This window comes from Elaeis guineensis, chromosome 7 (assembly GCF_000442705.2).
Source record: "Elaeis guineensis isolate ETL-2024a chromosome 7, EG11, whole genome shotgun sequence".
NCBI classification, from domain to species: domain Eukaryota; kingdom Viridiplantae; phylum Streptophyta; class Magnoliopsida; order Arecales; family Arecaceae; genus Elaeis; species Elaeis guineensis.
Window position 1 is genome coordinate 104,551,770 of NC_025999.2, and position 20,394 is coordinate 104,572,163.

The following is a 20,394-nucleotide window of genomic DNA, read 5'->3' on the forward strand; positions in this document are numbered from 1 at the left end:
GACGCGAAGCTTACCTCCACCATTGTCGGGTAGAACCGCGACAGCATCTCGGTCACCTGCCGAGACCGCAATGACTGCACGTCGGTAGGGAGGAGGATCCCCTGGCACAACCTCCTCGCAAGGTTGTGGTCGGCCAAGGCCGATGCACCCTCAGGGTAGTATGCGCTGGGGGGCATTGATCTCTCCTCCTCCGAGGGCTCCATCGGGGCTTTCCCCCGATCAGCTGCCCCGATCGATGGGGCTGGCAGTGATGGGACGCTGGAGTTCGACCCGGCGCCCCCCGTTGCGCCAGCGGACGCCTCCGGACGATGTTCGGCTTCCCGAACGACATCCGGCTCCACCCGCGGCGGCGAAGCCGCCGACACTCCTTCGGCCACTTCCTCGGTGGGCCTCTCTTCGACTTGGACAGTCAGAGCCGCGAGGGCTATGATCGGCTCCGACCCCTCGGTCGCCGACGCTTCCACGGTCGGCGGGACTGGGGCTGGTCTCTTGGAAGGGCGCGAAGGGCCAGCCCCCGACGCTGGCCTCTTCCTCGCGGAGGCAAACTGACGAATCTCGGCATCGGTCGGCCTCATCCTCGGCGGTGTCCCTGCAAAACCGACCAGTGTCAAAGGCCGGACCAGAACTACCCTAAAGCCGAACAAAAAGAAAAGCTGGGGGATCGGGCGATACCTATTCGGGGGACCAGACTCAGGCCGGCATCATAGAGAGCTTGTTCGGTAACAAGCTCCCTCTGCTTCGGGACCGACATGTCTTTGAGTCGGTGGAAGTCCTCCCGGTCGTCCGCGTCGACCCGACTGTTGTCGTTGGCCTCAGTTCGGGGTACACCCCAGCGGGAAGGAAAGCCCCAAGAAGAAGAAGAAGAAACGAAAAAGAACTGGTTCTTCCATCCATGAATGGACGATGGAAGACCAGTTATGAAAGCAAGACCCTTCCGGGGGTTGAAGAGCCACCACCCTCGGGCCTTAGGGTGGGGTCGGAGCACAAAAAATGCCCGGAAGAGGGAAACGCGAGGGTTGGTCGGCAAAAGCTGACACAACAACGCGAAGGAGATTATCAGACGAACAGAGTTCGGCGCCAGCTGCGCCGGACAGAGTCCGTAGTAATCAAGCAGATTCCAGATGAACTCCGGAATCGGGAGCCGAAGACCCGCGCGAAGGTCTTCGACATATAGCGCCAGGTCGCCAGGCGGAGGGCTGTTGACCCGACCGCCGGCCCCTGGAGTGGAGAGCCGAAACTGCTCCGGGATGCGATAGTGCTCCCGAAGCTGATCGACATTCGGCCCCGAAAGCGAGGAAGCCTCATCTTCCGGAGCCGATCGGGAGTCGTCGGTCGGGTTCCCCGACCGAGCTCCCTGGGTCGGTTTCCTGGTCATTATGCAGGAACCAAAAGAGCAGAAAGGGAAGAAGAAGGAGAAGAGGGGACCACGAACCCGATGGACCCTCCGGAAGTAGAGAAGAGCTCTGCCCGCGACGACCAAGAAATCGCCCGGACAGAGTTTCCCCCAGCAAATGGCGAGTGTGGGTCCTGGATCCGGGAGGTCCTATATATATAGGGCCGACCGACGGCCGAGATGCTCCCGCACCGACCAAAGACCTCCAGATGCGCGACGCGTGGCGCCCGCCGGTTGGCTGAGGATTCGGCGCGCTTCGTCCCGGGACGCCCGCACCGCCCTCATTAAATGCCGGAGCGGACGCCGGCCAACCACCATGACACGCGGCGCGCGGGGGTTGGCTCCGCAGTCGGCCGCCCCCGCCGGTCTGCGTTCCCGATGGGACGCGTCACCCGCGATCGGCGCCGAATATCCGATCGACTGACGCCGTATCATCCGGCGCCCGATCTTCTGACACCGACGTGACGACTGACGACGACAAGACGTGGCGTCTGACACCTGACGCCGGCGCGACTTCTGGCATCGACTAGACGTTCGGATCACTTGGGATTCGTGAGGTGTCTGACAACGAATCAGCCGGCGGTACGGTCGGATCTGCGCATGCGACAAACCCACTCCCAGTCGTCCGGTCTTGCTACCCGAATGAAGGCATCGGCCAGCTCTCCACCCGACTTAGGAGTGGAGGGGGGCAACTGTTGGAGGATACCCACCGACCGACCGACCGACTATCGGAGGGCCCGACCGGCTGGCGGCCCGACCGACCGACCGACTATCGGAGGGCCCGACCGGCTGGCTGCCCGACCGACCGACCGACTATCGGAGGGCCCGACCGGCTGGCGGCCCGACCGACCGACCGACTAACCAACGGCCCGACGGACGACTCTGACTGGCCGATCGTAGGTCGGGCGACAGGCCGACGGACGCCATCAGCGGCTAACTGCGGCCATTCCACGGTCCATTCCCGACCGACTAAACCCAGAGGTCCGGTAGCCGACCCACATGAAGCTCGCCGACCGACGGAGGAGTCCGACGCCGCTCTGCTGGCCACCGACCTCGGGTCGGCCGACTCCACCAACCACCGTACGGCCGCCAGACGTTGTCAGCTCTGACACGGACATGCGGCATAGTTACCTAGGGGCATTGTCCCGCCGAGAGCCGGGTCAACCCTGGTGATTAGACGGCTACACGGCGACATGACGTTTTCACGGCGGCTCTGACAGCCTACAGTGAGTTGACAGTTCCTCACTTGTCCGCGCCATTAATGACGGCGCCATACCTAGCTCCATTATATATACCGGGGAAGGCAACAGTGCAAGGGGTCGATCCGCCCGTCTCTCCCACATACGCAGGCTCGCTCCTCTCTCTCCCTCTCTCTTTCCCAGAGCTCTCTGTCTGCATTTCACTGTTGCCCAGTCACCTCTCTGATTTGACCGTCGGAGGGTCCCCGCCGGAGCCGCCTCCGGTCAGTGCGGACTTCCTTTTGCAGGTGCACACTTCCCGACGATCGGGCGACGAGGTGATTGGCCGCAACAGTGAGGATGCTCAAGGTATACATTTAGCATTGGTTATCAATAGTAGAGGAGTTAACTTGTCCAAGTCCCTGATTCACTTGCATCGTTAAAATTTGAGTAAATTGAATTTTTTATATTTTTTAAAAAAATAATTATGAGAACAATAATTGCTATCACAGCACCTTAACTTTATTAGATAATGTGCGGTAGGGATTTCCAAGTTGGAATGGGTCTAGTTGGATTTCAAGTAGGATTTTTTAGCAGTTTCCTAAAATTGTAATTCTGAAACTATTGTCCGTCCATCGTAATGACCTTTATCCACTCTGTGAGCCAAGTTGGTGTCAAGCTCAGCAGCGTCAGCTTTTGTTTCCGAGCCCAACAGTATGGTTAGTGTTTGCCCCAGCCGTTCACCAAATTCGACGGACATTCGGGTCGAGCTGTTGATCAAATTCGACCGAGATTCGGGTCGGCCGAGTCCAGGTTGCACCCACCATCCATCCCATATCTGGTCCGACCATCCGCACCCGCTATTTATAGAACGAGAGCGACGCCAAAAGAGGAGGACATCCGTCGTCGCTGCTCTTTTCTGCTTCACCGTTTGGGGCTACGGTTTGGGTTAGGGTTTCGGTTGCTTCTTCTCCTAACAATTCCTCCCATGGACGCGATCACAGAGGGCGTGAACAATCTCAGCGTCACTGATTCGAACACTGATTCGAACAAGGAGAATCGGATCCAGGTCTCTAATACCAAGAAGCCACTCTTCTTCTACGTCAACCTCGCCAAGGTATAATTCTTTTCGAACGAAAAGAAAAGGGAAACGTAATTTTATCCAACCATTAAACCCTACGCTAGTTCATCTGTTTCAAAAACGATGGTATCTCGATGTCGTCGTTTTCTTTTGAAGTTTTTCTGAGTTGTTTTCTGTCGTTTATGGTGAAATCCGTTGATTTCTTCTTGTTGTTCACCGGTTCGAGTTCTTCTTTTCATTTGCTCTGCGAGCTGCTGTGTTGTGGGGATCTTCCGCGTACGAAGCTTGGGTGTTGGGTGCTTTAAATCTTGATCTTGGATTTGATTCCTTTTATTGCTGTCCACCAATCTTGTTACGGTTCACATACTTGTAGTATTATTAATCCCTGAGCCTAGCCATAACACGTCCCTTTCGCGGTACAATCTTCGGGTAAGAATTTGGTTATTTTCTGTCGCTTCTGGTTTCAAAGTTGATTTCTTTGGTTGCATGTCCCGTCTTCTAGTGAAGAGGTGATTCGAAAGACATAGTTGGGGGATTTACTTTTGTTGTCAGGACATTTTCTGGCAAAACCGCTGATGTGGTGAAGTTTGTGGTTCAGTTTACTTCTTTTGCTTCCTGATTAAGGGTTTTGAGTCCTTGTTTTAAGGTGCTTTCGTTTGATTTTTGGCCTGCTCGAGCAAGCTGTTTTGTTTTTCTGGTTGCCTCCTGCATATTAAAGGAGAGGTGGTACCAGAGACATGGTTGGGGAATTGAGTTTTGGTGCAAGCTCTGATGACTGGAGGATAGAGCTAGTGATCTGCATATTGATGGGATTTGTTGTTTTTCTGTGATTCTCTCAGCAATATTTGTTTTCGTTTTCAAACGAGCTTGGTTTTTATGAGAATGGTGCTTATCTGTGAATGCAGAGGTATATGCAACAGCATAATGAAGTCGAGCTTTCAGCTCTTGGAATGGGTACTATTTCTAGCCACTCCTCTCCCTTTCTATGCCGGATTATGTATTCTTAGACAAACAAAAGCAACCATCTGATATTTGTGATTTCTTTTATTTTCACTTTTTTAATAGTTAGTTTTAATGCATGAAATCTGTTATTTGAAATAAAGTTGAGATCTATAGTTACATTTGTCTGAAATTTGTTGACAATTTGTAGTACTCATATGCAATGATCATGTCATTCTGCTTGTTAAGAACTACGAAAATGTAGTTTTTGATGTTGTTTCTTGAATTTTAGAATATGGATTGCTTTGGAAAATGTGAAACCTTTTAAAACTGAAGTTACTGATTGAATTCATGCTTGTCTAGGGTTGGAAACGGGTTGGGCTCGGCCAAGCCACACCGCTATCCGAGCCCGGCCAAAATATTTTTTCGGACTTCGGACCGGCCTTAGGCCTAAAAATATTTTAAGATTTAAGGTCCGAGCCCAAGCCCGAGCCTGGCTCGAACCCAATCGAGCCGATCTGAGCCCGAGCCCGAGCTCAAGACCCAACCCGAACCAAGGTACCGTCCGATCCATCCTGCTCTCCCAGTCCTCCGCCCAAACCTTGTCTCCTCTCTTTTCTCCCCTCACATGCTCTCTTCCTCCCCCTCCGGGCCTCCATCATGTTCGTGAGTACTTAGCCCGGTGCCATCATCGTCGGCATCGGCCTCCTTGCTGCAACCCAACTCCTCCTCTGGCCTCGTCGTTGCAACCCACCTCGCCGCCTCCTCGACTCCCTCGACGGCTTGCTCTTCGACTGTGGCTTCCAGATCTTCCTCACCGCCTACTTGGAGGCCACCACCTCCTCGATTACCCTCCCTTCGCCTCTGCCCCTTCTATCTTGGTGCCCTCGTCTACCACGCCCATTGCTTCTACCGCATCACCTACCTCTTCCACCGTCTCCTCCACGCCCTCTCCTCCATCCCCGACCCCATCGGCTCCCTCCTCGACAAGCTGCTCATCGGCCTCGCCTGCCTTTAAGCCACCTCCCTCTCGGACTCTGTCCTCCTCTTTGCCCTCGAGTCCCCCATCTCAGCTCGCCTCTGTGCCGCCGGCTTTCCCCTGCTATCGTGGACCGCTTCTTCCGACTCTTCCTTGCTGGCATTTTCTTCGACGGAAGACCGATGTCAACGATGGATAATGGGGGAGGACGGAAAAGGAAGAGGGATTTTACTGGGTTGGAATTCGGGCTCGAGCTCGGGCCAAATGTATGCCCGAGCCTAGCTCGAAATGCAAACATGCCTAATATTTAGGCCCAAGCCTGGCTTGAATTGTTGCGAGCCTAGCCTGAATCTTGACCCGAAGTCGGCCTAGCCCAAGCCCAATTCCAACCCAATGCTTGTCAAGGCCCTTTGAGCCTTTGGTGGATTTTGGTGTCATCGTTTTTTAAATTATGTGAAGATGAAAATTGTTTTTTTCCCTTTTTTTTTAAAATTTGGACACTCACTTGCTACGTTCAATGGGCAACAATTATGTTATAAACCTCTATATATTCTTTCAGAAGACATGAGACAATCCAAAAGGCACTTGATCATGATCAAATTTGTAAGCTTGCATATTGAGCTCATGTTAACTGCATGTGAATTTTTTTATTTTTTTAATACTAACTCATTAGACATAAAACATGAAATTCTATGATTCTATGTTGTGTATAAATATTGTCCTTTTGAGATTTTATTAATATGTTGTAGACATATACATTAGTGTTGTTTAGCAAATTCTTGGCTGATCAATTGAAGGCAGATGTGTTCTTTTGACTTGATAGCCCTTCCCCATTATGTGAGGAGTCTCATTGTCATCACAGATGATTTCATATGTACATGTTTCCAAGCATTGTCTGCGAATATGCCTGCTTTCCATTTTCTACCACTTCGACATGGAATTTGTTGTACTTCTTAATCATTATTCATGATATTTTTCTAATCACTTGTATATCTGGGTGCTTATTCATATGCACATACAGATAAGTGGGTGCATGCATTTGCATGAGGATGCGTTAGCTTTTTTGCTTAGTTGGTATGCAGGAGATGCTCCGCTTGTGCTTTTATATGTCATACTTTAGACCTATAACAGTATTAATGTTATCAGCAACCAATACTTTGTTTGTGCCTTCCCACTGAAGGAATTGCTTGGTGGAATTAAGCGTGTTAATAATAAAAGTTTTCTTGTTTACATGATAAAGTCTTGAAAGCACTAAGATCAATCATGGACAATTTTAAAGATTGGTCATGGTTTTTCCAAGAAAGATCTTGAAATAAGTTCAACATCTTGGCAATCCTTTTAGCATTGTATGATGAAGGGAGAAGCAGCATATTTGGGGTCGGAAATGAAATTGCTTGAGGTTCTATTCAAATGTAAGGAGGCTTATTGTTGGACAGCTGTTAGGTTTCAACAGATTCAGGGTTTGCTAACTTGCTTCTCTGGGTTGCTTATGCTGAAAACATGTTGACCTTAGCAGGTTTCTCTTTGATTTCTAGATAACACTATTTTTGTGTTAGCTTGTATATATGTTGCAGCCTGTCTTCCCATTATACCAGGTGTGCTGTCTTTGATTTTAACAGAAAAGCCTTCAGTGGCGTATAATGAATAATCTTAATTTTATGACATTTGGTCATCTTCTTTCCTATATTCTAAGTGAAATCTGGGCTCTTCATTAGCTACCAGTGATTCTGAAGGCTGATATACAAATTGAAGAATCTATTCTGTTCTACTGTTCATAAGATTGTGAATGATGATGTGTTTCTCTTTTACGTTAGTCTAGATTAGCTATAATTTGCTTCATGAGATACTAGACCATCATAAATTTTAGGTTTATTTATATCTACGACTGCTTTGGTATATGGCTTTCTTTTTCCCCTGTTAAAAGTTAAAACTTCATGTTTTCTAGTTGATTATGTTGGCATGCTTGATGTATGTTATGATGTCCTGTTTCCTGCATCCCCTTTGTTAGGTCCAACATCAGTTTAACTTCTATAATCACTTCAGTTCTGATGCTTCTTGATTCGGTAGTTTTAGAATAGAAGACTGAGACTACCAATCATAGAACTGGCTTTTAGAGATTAGATATGATAGCTTAAATTTAACCTCAACTTGTTATTCTTTTTGCTTATCTGTAGACTCTGCTTTGTGGTTGACAACTAGACTGTCCTTGGTTTTGTCTGCTTGTTATGCCAATGGTAGTTAATTTGCTTTGAAGCCACTCTGATTTCAATTATTCATTAAGCAAGCAGTAATCACCAAAATTGAGCATAGATCAGATCAAAGTTTCAAAGTGGAACCAAGATGTAATTGTTTTAAAGTGATTTAAACATGCATCACAAGGAGAGTTTGGAAGAGGCAAAAGAAGTAGGTAATTTTTTTGGCTCACCTGTCCCATGTAGGGCCTGTTTGGATGATTGGGCCAAAAATCTCATAGGATTCATGGGTTAGGCCTATACAATTAAGAAAAATGAGCTTGGAAGAGGCCTGTTTTTAGCAATACCCAGAAGCCGGTGGAGTGGACGGGCCCGAATCTCATAGGAAGAAAAAAAAAAGAACCCAAGCTCGTTTTTCCTAATTGTATTGGCCTAATCCAGGAATCCTATAGGAATTTTTGGCCCAATAATCCAAACAGGCCCTTGGTGTTGCAACATTAGATTGAAGCTGAATTCTATAGGAGGTTTCAAAGAGAGCCTTGGTAGCAAACTTAGAAAATGCTTGCATAATTACAGTTGCGGAACTTTAGGTGGCATTGATGGCTTTCTCCTATTATATGACATTTCAGGTTGCTTAATGCTTACCAAGCATGACAAGCTAATCTATGAGCTATTACATTAATTGCCATTTCTACAACCTGCTGCTGACCTGACATTGGACTTTCTTTTTTGATTTTGCCTAGCGAATTTATTGGTGAAGATGTTGGCTGGAGGCTAATACACTCTTCACATGTTTTATTTGAAACTAGTTAGCATGTAATTCGTACACAGACAATCAACAAATAGGTTTTCTGGACCTTCTGCTGTTCCTGAGCCTTGGTTCTTTTCTTGACTTGCAGCATTAACGTTATTTGTGGAATAAAAAAGATTTTCTTGTATGCAGTTCTGTAGTCTTGTAGATTATTGTATTTATCTGAAGTTTGAATTAAATTATAGATGGTATGTTGATGTCATTATTTTATGTTGTTATGGATCCATGTGGACTTGCATTTTATTTTTTATTTTTCTAGTTAATGCACTTGCAATAATAACAATATATTTCAAGACTATTTAATTAACCAATGTTGAATTTTTCAGCCATTGCAACTGTTGTGACTGTTGCGGAGATTCTGAAGAACAATGGTCTTGCCGTTGAGAAGAGTAAGATTCTTGCTTTTTATGTCTCTTTTAGTTTATGTTAAAGTGCTTGATGTCCTTGTTATTCTTAATAAGAGCAGTATGACTACACTTTTTGTGTATCAGAGTACAGGACCATCACTCTAATTAGTTATTTATCCTCCCCCAACCAAATTCTTTGTAGAGATTATGACGTCTACTGTTGATATGAAGGATGAATCAAGGGGGAGACCCATCCAAAAAGCAAAGGTCAGATCTGATTGAAATGTTACATGAATGCGACTGTTATTTCGTTTGCTGATTTGAGTCTCATGCCAGATTGAGATATTGTTGGGGAAGACAGAGAGCTTTGATGAATTGATGGCTGCTGCAGCAGAGGAGAGAGTTGTGGGAGATGGCGAGGCGCAGAGCTGAAGAAATAGATCCTTCTTGGTTTCTGTTTGCTATGCCAGTTTTGTTTGTTTGCCTGGGTATTAGTTAGATAGTCCATTATTAAAATCGCTGCAGTGTGCTTTCTTCTTAAGATCTCATTTTATCATTGAAGTTTCCTTGTAGTAATGAGTGTCGTATTTTTTAGAGATTGAATTGAGAGGTCTTTTAATCTTCTTAGTATGTCAAGATTTCCTTCGTTGAAAAATTCATAATTCATAAGAGGGAGGTGATTCAAACCTATGGCTGGGCGTTTAGATACTCCACTAATGCTTTGTGCATTAAGCTTGAACTAAGCCCTGTAACGAAGAGCCATACTCTGACTCCTCAAAAATTTTATCTAGATGTTAAAAAAAAAGAAGAAATAAAAACTATTTTCTGAAAATCAAAAGACCTGCGGCGTAAGTCCATGGATGATGGCGCCTGCTGATGCTGGAATTCGACACCACTTGTCGAGTGTCACTCACGCCAAGCTGATGGTATTCGGACAAACAGGCACTTGGAATGAACCATCATTTCTTTGTAGGCTTGTAGGCAGAGTTGGAAATGTTCGGACGACGACTAGGCCGACGTGGAAATTTTCACAATTCAAGAGGCGTGGCGGCAGCAGATCATGCAAGATACCGGAAAGAAGAAAAGGCTTAGACCCAAAGCCTGCCATGCGTTGCTATGGACTTGCGGTCTTCCCTCAACCACATCTGATGGTTGGGTTCATCCCACCCTGACAGATCAATGATCATTGCACCAATAAGATGTTTCCGGGCTGTCAAAGCCCATCGTCTTGCTTGCTAGGTATGTTTGATTCATTTTTGAAACCCATAAAAAAATTAATAATACTGTAGGGTGCTCCTGCAGTTATAAAAAGAAGCAGAAACTCTTGCCAACAAAAAAATTTAAAAAAAAAAAAAAAAAAAAAAAAAACTACACAAATAAGCAACCAAGATTGCTTCCTTAAGGCAGTATTAGAATATCCTTTTTTTTATTCTTGAAATAAAAATATGAATTTTTTTTAAAACAACTATTCATCCTTATTATTTTAAATTTCTATTTGATTGAAAATCTATTATTCCAACGAATCAGATATAATTAATACTCTATTATTCCATATATTTAGAATAAAATACAATTAATGCTCATTAAAGATCTGAAATAAGCTATTCTATGATCCATCATGAAATAGTTAAATCAAGATAGATAGAAATAAGAGAGAGTTGACCGAAATTGCTAAACTAAGATGGCCCACCATATTTTTTTTCATCTATTTAAAAGAATAAAATGAAATAAACCCTTATTCCATTCAGAATTGAGACATCCAAAAAATAAACTATTCTATGATCCACCATGAAATAGCTAAATCAAGATAGATAAAAATAAAAGAAGATTGATCGAAATTGTTAAACCAAGATGATCCACTACTTCTTTTTCATCTATTTGAAGGAATAAGATGGAATAAACTCTTATTCCATCCAAAATTGGAACATCCAAACATTACCTAACACTTCTTTGCATCATTTTTTGGTCGTCTCTTTGTCCGTCCAAAAAACAGTTCTTTCAACAGTTTTAAGTTTTTTTTCTTTTCCTTTTCACTAAAAAAATAAAAACCAAAAATAAACAGCAAAAAATTAAGCTAGGTAAGACCCTGAATCCTATTGTCAGCACTCAGAAACATCAGGGTTTCAAGACCTTTAACAAGTATATATAAGAACCTAGACGAGGGCAAAAAATCTAAAATTTCTGTTTCGGCTGCTGAACCTCACTGCCGAAGAGAACTGGTGACACTATGCATCATCCTCCCCATCTATCAGTATTTTCTTGCAAGCCTCATAGCACATGAACGAGATCCCTGCAGCAGGCACCAATTTCATGCAGCTCGGGCCCAAACCCTTATAAAGACCGCCAAGCCCCTCCTTCTCCAATATGCTTATGAGAGCATGAAGCATGTTCTTGTAGACCTGCCTACCACCGACAGCCCCAACCTGCATGTGCTTCCGAGCCACCTCAAGTGGGAAGGTCGCGCTGCTGGAGATTGCCCCAGCTGCTGACCCGATCAGAAGAGTTGCGATGTTGCCTATTTCCTCCTCCTTGAATGTCTTCCTATAAAGTTTCTTCAGGGTTTCATAAGCAAAGTAATTGGTGGCAGCATATGGTACCACCCCAATTAGACTCGGAGTGAGACCTCTGTACAGCTCTGCAGGGCCTTCTTCTCGCAAGATTTTAATAAAAGCATGCAGGAGATTGTCATAAGCATCTCTCTGCAAATGAGGGATTGGAATAAAACTTAAAAAGGTAATTCTCTTGGCTTTACCTACACACCGTTCATTAGGTGAACTACAAACCTGTATGGTTAGTCGAGTCTTGAGTAACTCCAGAGGATATGTACAGAGGGTAGAACTGACTCCAGCAAATGCTCCAGCAACTAGAGATGAAGGAACAGGAAGTTTGGGTGATTCCCCCATCTTAGGGGTCAAGATCTTCTTAGCTGTATCATAAGCGAATAGCTGCGAACACAAACATCATCAGACACTTGTAAGGAGTGCAGAAATGTTAATTATAAGTTCATCTCTGCTTAAGTTGCCATATCTTTATATTCAATGCATTTACTTTTGTCATACTTTCTTTTGTCAGAAAATAATAAAAACTTAAATGCCTGGCAGAAAAGACATTATTCCATCCTTTCTAACTGAAATTGGATCACCAAGACAAGAAAACCTTTGACACCCAAAAAGGAAGGGGAATGCAGACAACAATCAGATGAATTACTGCAAAAACTTTGTAGATTTCCAAATACAAAGAAAATTGAAACATTAACCATCTAATTAAATCTGATAATTATTGTAGTGAACAAATTTTCCAGAAAAATCATTGTTGCCCCATGAATCAAATCCCAACTAAGAAACTTGTGCAAATCAGTCTGGAACTTCAAGAGCATTGCAAAGTTAGTTAAACAACACCTGAGGGTGCAAAAAAGAAGCTCTAAATCTCTACACTAATACCTCTGGAAAAGGATTGGGTTCAATGGTCACTGGACGATTTGATGATCCAATGCAGCATGGGCTCTTGGATCACGCATTGAGATGCACGAAAGCATGGCTTTTGATGTCTTGTTCGTGTAATACTCGAGATAAATAATTAAAATTCTGTTGTGATGCCTTGGATGAACATACTCCACGGCTCCATGTGGCATTGGATCATTAAAGTCCAATAAGCATTGGACCCAGCCTAGTACTGAGAACTTTGAGGTGCAAATTAGTTTAGCTAGAATTCCAAAGGGAGACTCAAGATAGAAAGATAAATAATTAAATTCTGCTGCACATTCAATTTGCAGATTGAAATTATGACTGCATGAAACTGATTGTCACGTTAAGTCCACAACACTTACTGACTGTACATGAAAAGCCTTTTTTTTTCCTTTCAAAGCCAGCTTTAACAGATGGAGACATGCTGTAAAAAATCACCTATAGACACAAAACTCAAGATATTCCAATCAGACGAAAAATTCAAGATAAAACTCCTGAAAAGATGGAACATATAAGCTGCCTTTAACACTGTCATGAAGGATCAACAGTAGAATTTAATTCTCTCAACACTGTAATGCTTTCAAATACCAAATCTTCCAGATGATTTCAGAGTGCAGAACACGGTCTGCAGGCACAGCCTAAATTATTGGTTTGCGTACATCCTCAAGGTTCTCTTTTCCTTTGGCCAGCTTTTTTGTGCACACAGAGTGTAGATCATCCCTCAATTATCATGACACTGAAAGTGCATAATTTGCCATGTTCTATATCCCAATTGCTGGCCAAATAGGTAGTGAAATTTACCTACTTAGCAATTGGTTTAGAGAACTGCACCATGGAACCATCATGACATGGTCGTCAGTGGGTTAATGTGAAAAAAACAAATGAAGTATCAGAAATTTTATGATATATTTTGCAGGATTCTAGTTTTCTTAGAGTAAACTACAATTTCTCATGGACAAAATCTAGTAGACTGTCACTATAATTGCCACTTCAGGTACATGTATTGATATGTGGCTGCCACTATTTTTCAAACCGATAGAATAATAGAAGAATTTATGTTATATGGATTACCATGCAATGAAAATATGGATTTCTTGAAACCTATGCAGGAATATTGAATTGGCAAATTATTAATAGTTGTTCAGACACTTATAAAATTTACTCTAGAAAACAGCGTAAGATTTAGAAGGTTAGCAGTGAATGAATCATTAAATGATTTCAATATGAAGGTTCAGGGAGTTATATATGAGCAACAATGTCAGATTAGGCTTACAATGTTCATTTCGGCAACAAACAAATGACCCTTAAAGACTAGGGCGATGCAATACATAAAAAGAAAATGTCATATAGAAATGATTGAAAAGGGCTCTGAATGTATGTTTGGACCATTATTTTAAGTCTATTCAACAGCACACCTGAAAATGATTTGAAATGCATTTCTACTGCTTTCTAATGGGAAAAAAATAAACTTCTACAGGAAAAGATGTAGAACAAACATGAATGAGTGGCAGAGGCAGAACAAAGTGTAGAAGTATTAAACTATTTATAAAGGGGATATAAAAGGATATTTTCTCCATTAAAATAATAAAGAACCAGGGATAAGGGAAATCTAAACAAAGTTAAACTGGCTAAATGAGATTCCATGGTCCAAATTATTCTTTAAAGAGGCTTGTTTGAAGCTTGCCTCAACTCCCACCTCTCAAGGCACTTAAAACACCATCACAGAACTTACACCTAATTGTATGCCCTCCATTAGAGGCATAAGTAATAATCGGTTACTACAACTATTAATGAAAGGAAAGGATGAATCATTTTGATTACAATTGCACTTTGAAGTAGAAGGATGAAAATGCAAAGTTTGGTATCGAAGACTTTGTTAACTGAAAATCTACATAGCTAATAAAATGAGGTAATAATGAACTAAAACATGCAATATTTAATGTATTAACTACAAATCATACACAACAATGAAGGATTTAATACTGGTCCATAACAGCTGTTTCAAACTGTTGAGCCGACTGTTGTTCTGGCATCAGCTACTGCACCATATGGCGGTACACCAGATTGGCTATTGCCATATGAGTACCAGTAATGGGATGTGTACCTTTGACCCTTTCACTGTGTTTGGTGCCTCACAGTCAATTAATCTTCCACTACAGCTACATGACACATTCTTTGGTTTGATTCAACTGACCTGTTCCCATAGGTTTTCCTGTGTACCTCCAACAAAACATTAAGCTGTGTTCTAACAGATTTACACCACATCATCAACACATAACATTCACAGCAAGAGTCCTTCCTAAATATCTATTGCCAGTGGGCCCTGCACATTAATCATTCATTAAAAAATCAACAAGCTTATGGTAGTACTTGAGGAAAAGCAACTATAATCTGAAACTAATCATTATGCCCTCGAAAAGTCATTTGAACTAAATTTTGCACATTCAAGAGATGGTTGACGAACTCAATGTAGCATGGTAAGATGCACCTGCAAATTTCACCAACTCTCTTGTATATTTATTTTCATATAATTAAGTTATGGTGATTCATCACCTAAAAGAAAGAAAAATGAATCTATAAGCGATCCTCACATAGAGAAACTATTGAGAAGTCCTGATTTTGAGAAAGACTCCATGTATTCATATAAATTGCTCTTTCTTAAAAATCTTCTCTGAACTCTTTTCTGCTCCAATATAAATGCTCAACCTCTTTTCCTCCTCATCGTCTTCCTTCTTCCCTATTTTTCTTCTTTATTTTATATTTTCATCTTCCTTCTTGTTATATTCTCTTTTCCTTCCTTTCCTTAAGCGAAAAACCAGCATAAACCTTCAAAAATCCTATTTTCTTCTTTGAGTAATCATCCCTTTATTTCCACATAAAGAGAGATATCAGGTGACTAATGGCCATTAAATACAGAAAAAGAATAAAAGAACAGAAGTTGTTAGCTCCTCATATGCTGAAACATAGCAAAACAAAAGGAAACATTTAAAACATATATCATAACCTTAGTTAATCATATTCCATAAAGTGATGGAGTTGGAATGGGAAGGTGACAATAATCAACAGCAATAGTAATGATGACAGTGATTAGTAATGGCAGAAAGGATAGTATCAAACTATCAGTAATCACAGAGTAGTGTTGATCAGTGTTAATTTCACCAAGACTAGTTGAGGCAGTGATGGTTGGCTAGAAACATTGACAAAAATGGAGATAATTATAAAATTGGATGTAGCAACACTGCTTAAACTAGTAGTGCTGCTGGTGGCAATAACAGTAACAGTGCTTGACAATGTTTATGAAAATGGTGGTATTAAATATCACTTTTACTTTGAGCATCGATGATGATGGTGCCTTGTGGAATTGAGCCTTGTGAATTGAGGCAAAGATCTGTTCTCCCTTGGGGAACTTGTCTCTCTCAAGTAATTCTCCCTTCAAAGAAAAACCGAATTTTTCTACCAAAACAAAAAAAGAAAAACAGAATTTTTTTAAAAATACTAAATATTTCTCCTCAAGGTCCTTCATTTCTTTTACTCTCCTAATTGATTTTTGTACAGGCAACACCATTCAAAAGTATCATTGCACATCTATGACACGCACATTCAAAATAGAAACCATGTATGGAAAGTTGCCAACAATCTTTTTGCCTTTATAATACCAATAGCAAGCAACATCGCATGATTTTGGTTTCGGTCGTAACTTGGTCGATTGACTTTTTGACTTTAAGGTCATGAGATGACATCCAGCTTCAGCCTTAAAAAACAGGAATTCTTGTATGAAGAGGATTAGCATTAGAAACATCAAAAAAATAAAAAGAAATAAGAAAAAGGCACCAAAATTTCACACATGCTATCATACAAAAATGACTACGTGCTATTGCTGTAGGCCTCTGCCTAACAGTAGGTATGCCTGGAAATGAGATGCGAGTATTATCATGAATTGGACTTGCTATTCGAGCATAAGACAAACTGCATGCCTGTATCCTTGCTTACATCAGAAGAGGTAAAGAAGAGAAGGCAATCAGTGAGGGTATATACTCAATCAAATGACTCAATGCATCCTGCAACTCACAGAACAATTCCAAATAGTTCCTCAAATAATTTTTTTTTTTTAAAAAAAAAAGGCAAAATGGTGCATTGTTTTTTCTATTTTTAATGGAAGTCCCTATTGTCTAGGTCCATGCATCCTTGGCAAACTAAAGCTTGCTAGCTCAGAATGCTAGAAGAACACAAAATCAATTTTAGGAAGGGAACACTGCATACAGATTCTTCTTTGCCATCGAAAACGGAAGACGATGAGTATAATTTACTGATGCAGAAGCATATGGTGAATACATATGAAACTCAAAGGCTTCATGCTGATCGAATATATAAATACGAGGATATAACAAGAACAAGGCAGAAAGAGAGTCACCAAAAAGCAAGCACAAGCTCAAGAGAAAAAACATCAACAATCACTTACCTCAATAGCCTTGCTCGGAGCAACTCGGATGACGTTGACAAAATTGCCACGAAACAACCCTTTCCACCCCTCCGTCCTTATAATAGTGTGGAACACTTGGGTCGTCGAGTTCCCGTTGCTACCCACCATGAGATGCGTTCTGATCGTCTCCAAGGGAGCGACCGCGGTTCGCGAGACGGCCCCAGCGATCGCCCCACTGAACAGCCTCCTGAAATGGGGGTTTCCTATCCGGATCTTTAATTTCTTCTTCTTCTTCTTCTTCTGAGGCTTGGCTTCCTCCAGCAGTTGTTCGGCGGCTTCCAGGGCCGTGTCGGCTGGAGAAGCGATGACACGAAACCCAAACTCTGGTGACACGTACTTGGCGTACAAATCGGTGATGCCGTTGTCTTTGGGATCGGGATGCGGATTGGGGGAAACGCCGAAGCCAACCCCCATCTGGCCCACGCTCGCAAACAAGCCACCGGGAGGATAGAAACCCTCCTGGAGGTTCCAGGAGAGCCCGAGATCCGGAAAGGGGAAGAACCCGTCCCTCTTCTTCGCAATGGTTTGCATTCTGGTCTATCTATTTATCTCCAGAAGCTAACTAGAGTTTCGACAAGGTGAGGTACCAAAAAAATTCATGCATGCCCTTGGAAATTTAAGAGGTTTGAGATAGGGCGAGCGATTCCAACGAATGCGGTCCCTCTTGTCCAGGGAACGGACGGAATCCAACAAAACAATAAATAGGAAGCTATCATTGGCGGTCTATAAAAAATAAAATAAAATCGAATCGGTAGAGAAAAATAGGGGAAAAACTAGCTATTTGAGCGAGCAGGCGACGAGGTGGAATCTCGGAGAAATCCCCAAGTGCAAGAATTTTTATTTTTATTTTTATCTTTTTGGAAAAAGAAAAGAAACATAGATTATATGACTCGGGTATTACCGGTATCCAAGATTAAATGTATCGCTAAGATTTGGAAACGGAAGAACTCTCACCGATGCGATCAAGAAAAGAGATTCATCGGAAACTTCGGAAAAGCCGAACATGAAAAATTCCTCCGCTTTGTGGGCTCAAGAAACAACCGAGATGTAGGATGAATCACATTCCATCTCGACGAGAGAAGAAAAACAAAACCATCTCCTCTTCTACCCTTCCTCTCTCTCTCTCTCTCTCTGTGGGGGTGGGGATAGGGAAGGAAAGAGATGGCGGCGGAATTCTCCTCTCGTTCGACACCTGAGTTCCTTCCCTCCTGCCCCTCGTTTTATTCCTCCCTGTTTCGATCGACTGAGGCTGGGTTTTGCTCCTTAATCCCCGCTGTTTTCCTCGCATCTTCACTCACGTAATTGCTTTCCCTTTTATTTAATAAAATAAAATGGCCCCCTGGCGCCTGTTGTACTACTCTTTCTTCCCACGTTCGCTCATGTAATTACTCCCCCTTTATTCAATAAAATGAGGACAGAATTCTGACGATTGGGTCAGAAAATAGATGTTTATCCCGCAGCATTTTTTTCTATCTTGATTTATTAAATTATTCTCGGATCAAAATATTGTGATCGTCCGTTTTATATAAAGAAATAAATAAATAAAAAAATAAAAAATAATAATTATTAAGACCGGATTTTGGGGAAGCCCTTCCCATTTTGACCAAAATACCCTTAAAAGATGTCTTCGTTCGCTCCTTGCTGGATCCTTTTTGGTTCGGCCGCGGTATTTGGGAACCCTTCCCAAAGACCATGGTTCCGCCACCCTCGAGGGAAACCACCTACCTCCGGAGAGCGACCAGGCCCTGGACCACATTTCAACTTTCAAGTGCGTCCTCTTCTTAGTAGGTTAGGATAAAAAAAAAAAAAAAAGGGTAAAGGGTTGGATTTTTTTTTTCTTTTCTGAAGGGTGAGGGGCGAGATAGGACTCGCATTTATTAGATGGACCGAATGCATCACGTGCCTAAAACGAAAAATCATTTTACTTTTTTCTCTCTCTCTGTTTTTTTTTTATATATGTAATAGCAACACGATCCATCATAGCTCGGGTCCATCTAATAATGTCTCTGCACTCAGTTGCATTTGAGATGTTAAAATTATCATAAGAGGGAACAAAATTTAGAGCCCTTCTTCCAGTTAATGCTAATCTACAAAAAAATTGAAAAAAGTCAATGCTATGGGAATATGCATGGTTCTTGCAAGTTTGCAGCTCCATGGATTCCTTTTGGGTGGATGTTGCTTCTCCATTATAGATATTATTATTATGGATGTGATACTTATTTGTGTAACCGACCAGATCCTTTGATGATTTTATTTTTAATAATCAAAATTATTTTCTCTTTGATTATTTCCGGTATTGTGTTCTCAAGGGAAGTAAGGATGTTCGGACCAGAATTCTACTTGTGGCATTCATTCTTAATTTATCAATATAACTCTATTTCAAGAAAATATTTTTTGAAAAAAACAAGGGGTAAGCTTCGTTTGCGTTTTGTGAGCAAAGGTGAGAAGTGTATTTGGCTATTAGAGCAATTTATTTAAAACACAAAGAATCCTGTATCAGGATATTTTAGTTGCGGGTACTCCAGGACGAATTTGTTCCCAGCAAGTGGAATTATCATGCTGTCGTCATTGTGCACGTCGCTATCCGATACCGTAAATAAAAGAAACGATTCCCTCTCGTTTGAGTAATCCCCTGCTCATCGTTGAGAAGAATGCCCTGCGAATCTCGAGACCACAAATTATGACGTATCAATGTGACTTTGAGGGGCCAAGACATCTCGTCGCTTCCTCTTCACCTGTAGCCGTCCGGCGAAATCCAATCACGGGTTTATGTGACGGAGAGGAGCCAAGACATGTCATCATCGTTAGAGCAGGATAAAGCGGTGGCGTTTTCTCTAATTCCCTTCTCGTTTCGGACCTGAAATTTTCACCGGTGATGCGCCTTCAATCGTTGTGCAACCGAGACATGATCGGCACATCGACTGACGGTGAGATCCCGAGAGCCCACGAATGGGAGCTCTTTTCCAGATTAATACAAAAAAAAAACTTAAATATCAAAATATATCAAAATCAAATTTATTTATCAAACTAATGCAAAAGAAAAAAATGTCATTTTGAATGACGTTTTTTCCCCCTTCCACGTCACCCTCCTTTTCCACGGTGGCATCGTCCAAAAAAAAAAAAACGTCATTTTGAATGGCGTTTTTATTTTTCCATCAAAAAAAAAGAAAAAAATCGTGAAATAATGGCAAATTTTTTTTTTAAAGTTTGAAATTAATAAATAAATTAAAATTTTAATTTTGATTGAATTTTAAAATATAAAGATTTGAATTTGTAATTCATTAAAAAAATTAATTTAGATATTTTATTTCAAATTTTTTTTAAAAGATGTCAAAAAAAATCTTAAGAAATTAAAAAAAAATTATCATAGAAAATAAAAAAAGAGAAAGAAATATGATAGAAATAAAAATTTGAAATTTAATTGAAAAACATCATTCGAAATACTTGTCCTAAAAATTTTTAAAAAAATTATAAATTTTAAAATTTTTAAAAAATCAAAAAAAAAAGAATTATAATGAAAAAATTAAAAA

General features: G+C 41.9%; 2 protein-coding genes across 4 annotated transcripts; one reads left to right on the forward strand and one right to left on the reverse strand.

Moving 5' to 3' along the window:
• The first annotated feature begins 3,444 nt into the window (after window positions 1-3,444).
• On the forward strand, window positions 3,445-9,608 carry LOC105047832 (uncharacterized protein At2g34160). The gene is made up of 5 exons (XM_010926929.2): window positions 3,445-3,688; window positions 4,558-4,606; window positions 8,900-8,962; window positions 9,123-9,187; window positions 9,257-9,608. The coding sequence occupies exons 1-5, from the start codon at window positions 3,560-3,562 to the stop codon at window positions 9,350-9,352; spliced, it is 402 nt and encodes a 133-aa protein (XP_010925231.1). The 5' UTR covers window positions 3,445-3,559; the 3' UTR covers window positions 9,353-9,608.
• Window positions 9,609-10,758: 1,150 nt separating this feature from the next.
• On the reverse strand, window positions 10,759-18,219 carry LOC105047831 (adenine nucleotide transporter BT1, chloroplastic/mitochondrial). Of its 3 annotated transcripts, none has more exons than XM_019851939.3 (3): window positions 16,844-18,219; window positions 11,673-11,865; window positions 10,759-11,567 (listed from the first exon to the last, which is right to left on the reverse strand). In XM_019851939.3, the coding sequence occupies exons 1-3, from the start codon at window positions 17,393-17,395 to the stop codon at window positions 11,146-11,148; spliced, it is 1,167 nt and encodes a 388-aa protein (XP_019707498.1). In that variant the 5' UTR covers window positions 17,396-18,219; the 3' UTR covers window positions 10,759-11,145. The 3 variants fall into 3 exon arrangements, with proteins under 3 accessions (XP_019707498.1, XP_010925230.1, XP_010925229.1); XM_010926928.4 differs by having other exon boundaries at window positions 10,759-11,619; window positions 11,704-11,865; window positions 16,844-18,212; XM_010926927.4 differs by having other exon boundaries at window positions 10,759-11,865.
• Between the last annotated feature and the right edge of the window lie 2,175 nt (window positions 18,220-20,394).

Bases quoted from the DNA above. Each gene is read 5' to 3' on its own strand.
- LOC105047831 (XM_010926927.4), bottom strand. From the start codon at position 17,395: ATGCAAACCATTGCGAAGAAGAGGGACGGGTTCTTCCCCTTTCCGGAT. The intron at 11,866-16,843 runs GTAAGTGATTGT...TTGTGTTCGCAG, and splicing joins CTCCGAGCAAGGCTATTGAG to CTATTCGCTTATGATACAGC.
- LOC105047832 (XM_010926929.2), top strand. From the start codon at position 3,560: ATGGACGCGATCACAGAGGGCGTGAACAATCTCAGCGTCACTGATTCG. The intron at 4,607-8,899 runs GTACTATTTCTA...TGAATTTTTCAG, and splicing joins GCTTTCAGCTCTTGGAATGG to CCATTGCAACTGTTGTGACT. The intron at 8,963-9,122 runs GTAAGATTCTTG...AATTCTTTGTAG, and splicing joins TGGTCTTGCCGTTGAGAAGA to AGATTATGACGTCTACTGTT.